The sequence below is a fragment of the Panicum virgatum genome, chromosome 7K (assembly GCF_016808335.1).
Source record: "Panicum virgatum strain AP13 chromosome 7K, P.virgatum_v5, whole genome shotgun sequence".
Lineage (NCBI taxonomy): Eukaryota > Viridiplantae > Streptophyta > Magnoliopsida > Poales > Poaceae > Panicum > Panicum virgatum.
In genome coordinates, this window is record NC_053142.1 from 4,919,314 (window position 1) to 4,930,089 (window position 10,776).

General features: G+C 42.7%; 1 protein-coding gene across 1 annotated transcript; it reads left to right on the forward strand.

Annotated features, from left to right (window-relative positions):
• The first annotated feature begins 6,195 nt into the window (after positions 1-6,195).
• Positions 6,196-6,681, forward strand: LOC120642852. Its single transcript, XM_039919460.1, has 2 exons — positions 6,196-6,515; positions 6,623-6,681. The coding sequence occupies exons 1-2, from the start codon at positions 6,242-6,244 to the stop codon at positions 6,667-6,669; spliced, it is 321 nt and encodes a 106-aa protein (XP_039775394.1). The 5' UTR covers positions 6,196-6,241; the 3' UTR covers positions 6,670-6,681.
• Positions 6,682-10,776: the final 4,095 nt, after the last annotated feature.

The following is a 10,776-nucleotide window of genomic DNA, read 5'->3' on the forward strand; positions in this document are numbered from 1 at the left end:
TACTTACAAGTACTCGAGGGTGCTTATTGACACTTACCCAGGTATTCTCAGGTGGATTGACTGCCGAGAAAAGTGCTGGTAGTACCAAAGAGTTGTCGAACTGGTCGAGTACTTTGCAGCACCTTTTGACTACCTCAGCATGAGACATTGCCTCTGGAGTAAACTTGGTAGGATCTTTCATGCCTTCATATCTGAAGGCAGGATGCTTCCGACGCTGCAGAGGTTGAATCCGATGACTCACGTAGGAAAACACCACATGGTCTCCAGTGATTCCTTTCTACTTCAATTTTGCAATAGCGTTAAGAAGGCATGTTACTTGGCCGCCACCAGGTCCAGTACTCGACCAGCATGCTCGGACTTGGGGGTGCCAGGAGTTCTCTGAGGAAGTGGAGATTCAAAGTTCCCGACATGAAACCAGAAACTTTTCCACTCGACTCTTTTACTAGCTGGTTTATAAGATAAGTACTCGTCTCGGGTCTCAGGACGGAGTACTAACTCACATCCACCAACGACGGCAGGATTGCTAGCATTCGGAATGGCTACAAGGATGAAGAAATGTTAGAAAAGATGGAAATGAGGGAGGATGCCAAGGAATGCTACCCAAAAATGGGTGAATATGGAAAGATGTAAGATGGATTGTGGGGTCAGATGATGCAATTGAATTCCCTAGAATTGAAGAAGAGTATGTAAGAATTCTGAGACAGGCATTGCAAGACCACGTTCTGCGAAATCACGAAACATGATGGTTTCCAATGTACCTTCAAATGGGTACTCTTCCCCTTTAGCAGGACGCCACAATATCACAGCTTGACTCTAGAGCAGCCCCATAGTCTCCAGTTCTTGCACAACTGCTTTGGACATCTTGCTCTTTCGCCAGCCCGTGGAGAGATTAGCAACCTCCTCGTCATCGACCTTGGACTTGTTCTTCTTGGAAGCCATATCAGCGTCATGAGCTATGATCTTAGCTCGGGGGCTACGAGAGAGGCTAGTGGACGGAGAATTGAGAAGGCAAAAGCTTGGGGAGTTTGGATCTAAAAATGTCGGCAGCCAGGAATCAAAAGGGTAAAAACCCTAAAAGTTACCGCATGAGTTAATAAGGGACTGAATGGCAATCTCGTGAATACTCGGAAGACTAGCAGTCATTGTTTATTCTGAGCAGTTCTTGAAAATTGGGATATGATCGTTTGCCACAAGTTTTGGATCCTTAAATCTAAATTAAAAGATTTAAAATTAAAGGCTCGGGGGCTGCGGGATATATGCATTAGAGATTTATTTTTCAAATTTTTTGGAAAATAATGAAGGAAAAGACTAAAGTGACCCTCAGCCTTATCCTATGATTCAACCTAAGGCTCGGGGGCTACTCCAAATGGAGCGCAAGTACTTCGCACATCATATATGACCAAGATTTCGGGGCTTGAGCACCTCACAGCCTCGAGAGCAACCACAAGTACTTGGAGAACTACTCGACGTACCCGAAGGAAGGACTAGAAGTAACCAGACGGATGTTCTGGCTACTTGGAGTACTCGAAGACGCCTGCAGGACTCGGCTACGAAGAGCTCAGGGGCTTGTCAGACCCGGGGCAGCTGGACTGCTGTAGACGCGAAATGATCACACACCAAGCTCAAACTGCACTTGATTCGAATCAAGGCGTGCTAGTCAATTTGACCTATAAATTGACAAGGAAACAACAAATCGTCAAATTCAAGAGTGTATCGGCTGGATTTCCGAATCACTCTTACACGGCGTATCGGCAAAGCTCTGCCAATACAGAAAACGACAGCAGATCGGGTATAAAAATTGTGTAATAAAAGCGATCTACAGGGAATCAGCAATGAGCTGTCGATATCGATATGCAGCTAGACGGCTAGATCTAGAGCCGACACGTACCAGATAATAGTGTACAAACCCACGAATGTATGGATCTGTACAAAGCTAAGCTTACAAACAATCTAATCAGCTTTACAAGGTTTATTGTGATAAACAAGGAGCTTACAACCGATTAGACAAATCGCTAAGCCGGATAGATTGTGAATAGATCTAAACGAGAAAACAGCGATACGCCCAAGATCAAAGCTTAGATAAATTGGGTAAATTTTGAATAGATCTGAACGAAGCCACAACGATACGCCCGGAAGCTAAAGCTCAAATTTACTCGGTAAAACGAACACTTACCAGCAAACTAAGTCGCTCGAATGTGAGGCGTCCTTGATCAGCTTGAAAGAACTCGTGGAAAAAGAAAAAAGGGTGGCGAAGTCGCCGACGAGAAAGTAAATTGCATGTAGTAAAGTTGTGTTTGTTGGATGTGTATCAATCTTTACAATAGTCGGGGGGTTCATATTTATACCCCACGCTAACACAATCTTAGCCGATTACGGCAAAGGATGATTCTATCTTAAGAAATAAAAACTATTCTAAAATAAGATAACTCTTGCCAAACCGAAGCCAAAATATCTGGTCAATCTCCTCTTCATCGGTCAACAAGATTTTCAACCGTGACACGCGAGCACCTCTCCAAATCCACCGATCGTACTCCTTTGCAACACTCTTCCTTGACACGTGCCAAAATCTGGTGTCAACAACTGCTTATAGGCGTAAAATGTTCTAGAGTACGGGATAGCTCATGGATGTACCTTACCTCTCTTGTAACTACCCGAATAAGCGTAGAACTAGCTGCAGTACAAGGAAACTACCCGACCATATTGTAGTAGGACTCCAACTGTACTCGGCTAGGACTTTCCATGTAACCCTGTCCCCCCAGATATATAAGGGCGGGCAGGGATCCCCTCGAAACACATCAATACCTAAGGCAATACAAACAACCACACAGAACGTAGGGTATTACACAACTCACGGCCCGAACCTGTCTAAATCTTTGTGTTTCTTGTACCATCGAGTTCCAGAGTAGTCGATCCCTACCTACAACCCTACTGCTAAGATTATTCCTGAGCAGGCTTGGCGGTAAACACTGACACAGACCACATAGACCGAAGCCCATACCATTCTCGTGAATCGGCAGTCAAAAAATAGATGTTGTATCGTTTCATTTTCATGACAGGAACAACACTGTTGTTTCCCCTGCCAATTCCGTTTTGCAAGATTATGCTTTGTAAGAATAACGCCTGGTCTAAGATACCAGAGAAATATTTTTATCTTGAGTGGGGGCTTTTAATTTCCATATTCTCTTATTTAGGTTAGGAGTGTTCTGATTGATTAATTCCAGATAATGTGATTTTACCAAAAAAACTACCTGTCTGGTCTAAGTTCCATTTCAAGCCCTCATTTTCTTGGCTTAGATCGATAGTTGATAGACGTGAGACAAAATTGTTCCACATCATCAACTTATTGCCAATTAGAAAACAGATCTAATTCCAAATTATAGCCACTTACTGAGCAAAGCTATATTTTTTAAATTCCAAATTGTGAATCCCTAGTCCCCCTTGATCCTTAGGTTGACACAGGATGTCCCACATTGCTAGCCGATTCTTTCTTTTATACACGTCACTTTGCCAAAAAAATCTAGATAAAAAATAATCCAACTTTTTACGAACCCCTTTTGGGATTTCAAAGAAGAACATCATGTACATGGGCAAGCTGCTAAGAACAGAATTAGTCAGTATTAAACGACCTCCAGTTGAAAGGTTTTTTACCTTTCCAACTACTGAGGCATTTTTCAAACCGTTTTTGGATCTTCAGCCAATCGCTATTAGACAATTTTCTATAATGAATCGGAATACCTAAGTATTGGATTGGGAAAATCTTGTGTTACAACCAAATAGTTCCATGTACTGACTTTCGTAATTCTTTGCCTCTCCAAAGCAAAAGATTTCACTCCTATGGAAATTAATTTTAAGGCCCGATAGCTGCTCAAAAGCACAAAGAATAGTCTTCATGTTATGAGCTTGCTCCAGGTTATGGTCCATAAAGAGGATTATATCATCAGCATATTGTAGTATTGATAGCCCATCATCTACCGAATGGGGCACAACACCACTCAACAAACCCTCTGCTTTTGCTCTCTTAATGAAAAGTGTGAGCATATTGGCTACTATATTAAAAGGTTGGGTGAGAGTGGATCTCCTTGCCTAAGTCCTTTCTTTGTTTGAAAATATGAGCCCACCTCATCATAGACATTTATTGCTACACTTTCGCCTGAGATGAAAGACTTAATCCACTCAATCCACTTGTGGGAAAAGCCTTTCAACCGAAGCGTCTTAATCAAGAAGTTCCACCTAACTTTATCATAGGCCTTTTCAAAATCTATTTTGAAAATTACCCACTCTGATTCTTGCAATGCAATTCGTGAACCGTCTCATGCAAGATCACAACTCCTTCTAAAATATTTCGGCCACGCATAAAAACCATATGTGAAGGGCTAATTATATTCTCTGCGACTGAGTTGACATGAATTGTTGCCACTTTCGTGAAGATTTTGAAACTCACATTCAGGAGGCAGATCGGCCTGTATTGCTGGATTTTACTGGCTTCTTATGTTTTTTGGCAAATATGTTATAACACCAAAATTTAGAAAAGGCCATGATACTACATTGGACTTCAGCTAGGCGCTACAGCTTAAGAGCAAGTATATTGGTCTAGTCTAATAGGTGGTCTCATGCATTGCCACATCATCTTGAGATGATGTAAAAGGCAATACATACAATATGTTGTCTTATAAGCTGTCTCATAGTATTACATAATTCTATAATTTGTGCATTGAAAAAGGCAATATTGTGAGTTACATGGCAACAATAACTTGTACAATAGTGAAAAAGTGGTCTCATAGTCCTAAATTTTAGCCTATGAGTTGGTGAGCGCGCCGCCGTCGAGCAAGCCGCGGTGGCGCCGCCCTGCCCACTCCGCCGGGCCACCATGGCCAGCGGCCGTCGCCTCCGTTTCGTGGAGAGAGAAAGGGGAGGGAAAGAATGAACTAGGGTTTGAGGGACGCCGCGTCGTCGTCGGTTTTGATTCGGCGAACCACGCGGGCGATCGTCCGATCAAGATCGACGGTCGAGATCGCGCCTCGGCTCCTGGGCTGATAGGCGGCCCATGCGGGCGGGGGAGGGGACGCCGCGGCGGGCCGATTCGGCGGCCCGGCCGTTGGTTGTCGGGCCTCGGGCCCAAGGAAAGATGGCCGAGCAGGCCGCGGGTCGGTTTGCTTCTGGGCCGCCTGAACAGTGCCTAGTTTTATTGTTTTTTCTATTTTTCCAGAAGCAATTTCAATAGTTTTTGAATGGTTTTGATTATAGTTTGATCTCTATTCAATTTTGCACCAACATGTTTATTGTTTAGAGATAAAAGTTTATAGTTTTGCTTCTGGAAATAGAAATTCCTACATGTTTCCGCTGCTAAGATTATATAGTTGCTTTTATACTTTAATTCGAACCAACGAGACAATTAAAGTTTAAGAGCATGGTTAAAAGCTTATTTTAAGGATTATGGTTTTGTTAATTTTCTGACCAACATTGTTAATTACAATACTGTAATTTCATAGTTTTTGTGCATTTATTTCTATTTCTGCCCAACGGTGATATGGATTTAATTGCATAAACAGTTGTATGTTCTAGTTTTGACCAACGTTGGAATTATTACATACAATTGTTGTTATTATGTTCTCACTATTTTTTGAAATTTTCAGCGGGGATGAACTTGATGGGATTCATCAGTCACATCCCGACTCTAAAAGGAGACAACTATGGCGAATGGATCAAGAAGGTTGATCTTGCCTTCGTCTGTGGAGAGGTGGATGAGATGATCACCACTCCAAAGCCCACTGAGCCACCGGCTCCAGTGAGAGGGGAATCTGACACTGATGATGAGTGGCAGGAAAAGCAAAGGGACTATGCTCCCATAAAGATGGCTTATGATCTCCAAAAGATAAAGTGGAATAATGCCAACAAGAAATGTGTGGCAGTGATAAAGAACACAATTGATCCTAACATTTTGGGTTCAATTGGAGAGTGTGATTCAGCTGCAGAGTACCTTGAAAAGATAAAGAACCAGTTTACTGGTTCTTCAAAGACATATGCCACACAGATCATAGAGCAGTTGGTCACAAAGAGTTACTATGGCAATGCCGGTACTATAAGAGATCATATCATGGGGATGTGCGCCTTGAACTCCAAGCTCAAACCAATGAACTTGGATCTCAAGGAAGAGTTTATGGTGCACCTGGTGTTCGCTTCTCTGCCAAAAGAGTTTGCAACATTCGTTGTAAACTATAACTCACAGCCAGAGAAGTGAAACATGGAAAAGGCTATTGCCATGTGTGCACAAGAGGAAGATAGACTCAATAAACAGAATGGTGGGTCTGTCAATTTTGTGCATAATAACAAGAAAAGGCCTTTCCATGCTGCTTCTTCCTCTAAAGCTAAAGACAAAGCCCCTATGCCACAAAAGTATCAGCAACAGCGTCAGCAACAGCGCACTCCAGCACAAGATGAGTGCTTCCACTGCTTTGACAAGGAGCATCGTAAAGCAGATTGTCCCGCTTACTTAAAGATGATAATGGTAAAGAATGGTGAGAATGTAATTTCATTTGTTAATGAATCCCTGTATTTAAAGTTTTCTAAATCTACTTGGTGGATTGATTCTGGTGCAACTGTGCATGTTGCAAATTCTTTACAGGGATTCCGTTCGACAAGGACTACGCAAAGAAGCGAAAGACACATTAAAGTCGCGAACGGAGTACAAGCAGATGTTGAAGCTGTTGGCGATGTCTCCATCGAGCTAGTTAATGGTTTCATGCTTGTATTAAAAGATGTTTTATTTGTTCCTTCGCTTCAAAGAAACTTGATAAGTGTATCACGCTTAGACACAGATGGTTTTGGTTGTCATTTTGCGAATGGCAAATGTGAACTATGGTTTGATAATAATTGTATTGGTGATGCTGTCCTTTACAATGATCTTTATTTATTGTCTATGCGTGATAAAGTGCATTCTGTATGTAATGTGAATGTGAATGAATCCTTGTCAGAGAAAGAAACAAAGAAACGAAAGAGAACTCAAGATACTTCATCGAAATTATGGCACTGTCGTTTAGGCCATATTTCGAGGGGGAGAATTGAAAGATTAGTGAAGAGTGAAATTCTTCCACAGTTAGAGTTCTCTGATCTTGAACAATGCGTCGAATGCATTAAAGGAAAATTTGTAAAGCAAATTAAAAAGGGTGCCAAACGAAGTGCAGGAACGTTAGAAATAATTCACACTGATATATGTGGACCATTTCCTGTGAAAAGTGTGGATGGCTATGATTCGTTCATAACATTCACAGACGATTACTCCCGCTATGGTTACATTTATCCAACTAAAGAAAGATCTGAAGCATTGGATAAATTTAAAATATTCAAAGCTGAGGTTGAAAATCAGCTTGACAAAAGAATTAAAATAGTAAGATCAGACCGTGGAGGGGAGTACTACGGTCGACATACCCCTTATGGACAAGTTCCTGGACCTTTTGCGAGGTTTTTACAGGAAAATGGTATAGTTGCCCAATACTCTACACCGGGGCAGCCTCAGCAAAATGGAGTAGCTGAAAGGCGCAACCGTACACTAATGGATATGGTGCGCAGTATGATGAGTTATTCCTCATTGCCATTGAGTCTGTGGATGGAGGCGTTGAAAACCGCCATCCATATTCTCAACAGAGTGCCAAGCAAATCGGTGCCCAAAACGCCGTATGAGCTATGGACAGGAAGAGAACCCTCACTGACTCACCTACGGGTCTGGGGGAGCCCAGCTGAGGCTAAAGTGTTTAATCCAAATATTGGAAAACTGGATCCCAAAACTGTAAGCTGTCATTTCATAGGCTATCCTGAAAAGTCGAAAGGTTTTCGTTTCTACTGCCCAGACAGACATACAAAGTTTGTAGAAACGAGACATGCTGTCTTTCTAGAAAGTGAAATGATCAGGGAGAGCATGGTACCTAGAGAAATTGACCTTGAGGAGAAGCGGGTGTATGTGCCTACTCCTATGATTCAAGAGCCATTTTTCTCACTACCTGTTGATGCTGCACCAAAAGTTCCTGAAATAGTGACGTCAGTACCTTCTTCGGTTGTTGCTGCACCAACTATTCCAGTTATTACGGTGTCAACACCTGTCGCAACTCCACCCATACCAACAGTGAGCGAAGGTTTGGAACCTGTCATCCAGGAACCGCCTGAACCCGCGGTTGGACATGAGGAGGAGGTGCTACAGCCCCCTATGGAAAATATGCCAGAAGTTGAGGCACAAAATGTGCCACAAGCAGTGGCCCTTAGAAGGTCACAAAGAGAAAGAAGGTCGGCTATTTCTAGCGACTATGAAGTTTATAATACAGAAGAGGTTCATATGGAGGGTGATCCCACTTCATATGAAGAAGCCATGAGAAGTATTCACTCATCTAAATGGCTGGAAGCTATGAAGGATGAGATGAAATCAATGAGTTCCAATGGTGTTTGGGACTTAGAGGAAATTCCTAAAGGAGCCAAAATAGTAGGCTGTAAATGGGTTTATAAGATAAAACATGACTCCAAAGGGAATGTAGAAAGGTTCAAAGCACGACTCGTGGCAAAAGGCTTTACGCAAAGAGAAGGGATAGACTATAACGAAACTTTTTCTCCGGTTTCGTGTAAAGATTCCTTCAGGATTATAATGGCATTGGTGGCACATTATGACTTAGAGTTACATCAGATGGATGTAAAGACGGCATTCCTTAACGGGGATTTGTATGAAAATGTTTACATGGCACAACCAAAAGGTTTTGTCATGAAAGGAAAGAAAACATATGGGGTGTCGCTTAAAGAAATCCATTTATGGATTAAAGCAAGCCTCTAGGCAGTGGTATTTAAAGTTTGATGAAACCATAAGAAAATTTGGGTTTAAAGAAAATGAGGAGGACAATTGCATTTATGCAAAGTTCAGAAGTGGAAAATTTATTTTCATGATCCTATATGTGGATGACATTCTACTTGCTAGTAGTGATGTTGGTATGCTACTGGAGACAAAGAAATTCTTGTCCTCAAACTTTGATATGAAAGATCTTGGTGAAGCTTCATTTGTTTTGGGAATTGAAATTCACCGAGATAGAACAAAGGGGGTATTGGGACTGTCACAAAAGGCATACTTAGAAAAGGTTCTAAAGAAATACAGTATGCATATGTGCAAGCCTTCACCTGCTCCAATAGTCAAGGGCGATAGATTTGGGAAATTTCAATGTCCCAGGAACCAGTATGAGATCGATCAAATGAAAGCGGTTCCATATGCTTCAGCTGTAGGAAGCATACAGTATGCTCAAGTTTGTACACGCCATGACTTAGCTTTTGTTACCGGGATACTTGGCAGATATCAAAGTAATCCAGGACAGGCACACTGGATTATGGTAAAGAAAGCATTACGTTATGTTCAAGGCACAAAAGGCCTCATGCTAATATACAGAAAATCCGATTCCCTGGAGATAGAAGGGTACTCAGATGCAGATTTTGCGGGGGACATTGATGACCGAAAGTCCACGTCCGGTTATGTGTTCACACTCGCAGGGGGAGCTATATCGTGGAAAAGCTCCAAACAAAGCGTCACTGCATCATCGACGATGTACGCTGAATTTGTGGCATGTTATGAGGCTTCGGGGCAGGTTGAATGGTTAAAGAAATTTATACCCGGTTTAAGAGTGGTAGACAGCATTCAAAGACCACTCAGAATGTACTGCAACAATGAACCAGCAGTGTTTTATGCTCACAACAATAAGTCAAGTGGTGCTGCCAAACACATTGACATAAAGTTTTATGTTGTGAAGGAGAAAATCCAGAATCACTCTATTATACTCGAGCATATAAGTACAAAGAAAATGCTTGCGGATCCGCAAACTAAAGGCATACCACCCAATGTGTTCATGGAACACATAGCCGGCATGGATTTAAGGGAAAGCCTGTGATTTCTGGAAAACAAAAGGGCCCAAAAGATAAAGAATTTGTTTCAAAAACAGTGATGTGTGTGGTAGCTGTTGAGTCTATCGGTCTTGGACCGTGATGATAAGGCATGCACTATTCATTAATCTGTGATGGAACAACTAAAGGAAAAATTTCAGGTTAAAGTATAAAGTTAAAGTACAAAGTGAGATCAAGGGGGAGAATGTTAGGTTGATCTCCTTCCTAATAGGCCCAACGGCCTATTAGGCCCTTAATCCGTGCCCTGATCGGGGGCGTCCAACCCTTAATGGTTGGTGGGCCCCCGTTGCACTGCGCTATAAAGAAAGGTGGAGGCCGGCGGCACACGGTACGAGGTTCACCTGTGCGCCGCCAAAACCACCGAAAACCCTAGCCGATCTGAGGGTGCGCAGGAGCAACGGGAAGCCTCCACCTCTGCTTCACTGGCGCTTCCTCCGCTGCAGCCGACTCCCTCCCGCCGTCGCCGCCACCGTCCTCGACACCGTCGGCCCGGCGTCGACCTCTCTGCTTCACTCGTCGCCGCCCTTGAGCGGATCTCCATCAACGAACCCGAGATGGCCGCCGTCTCGAGCTCCACTGGTGGTACAGAAGGTCTCTCTCCCTCTCAGTGTACTCTTGTGTTCTCTACGTTCTAGATCTAGGAACATCTTGTGCTTGAACAAAGAAAAGAGAAAGAGATCCATCTTGATCGTGCACTGTGTTGATTCTAAAGTTAACACCTTGAAGCTCCAAAATTTGATAATTTGACTGTCAAATTATCATCATGAAGTATATTAGTTGACTTGATATCCCTGTGAATTATTGGCCTAGAAACAAGCGAATGAAGATAAGCAAGTGCTTTGGAAGTTTCAACTGCAA

Excerpts from the sequence above, each read along its gene's own strand:
- LOC120642852 (XM_039919460.1), top strand. The coding sequence starts at position 6,242 with ATGGAAAAGGCTATTGCCATGTGTGCACAAGAGGAAGATAGACTCAAT. Across the intron at positions 6,516-6,622 it reads GATGATAATGGTAAAGAATG|GGATTCCGTTCGACAAGGAC; the intron begins GTGAGAATGTAA and ends AATTCTTTACAG.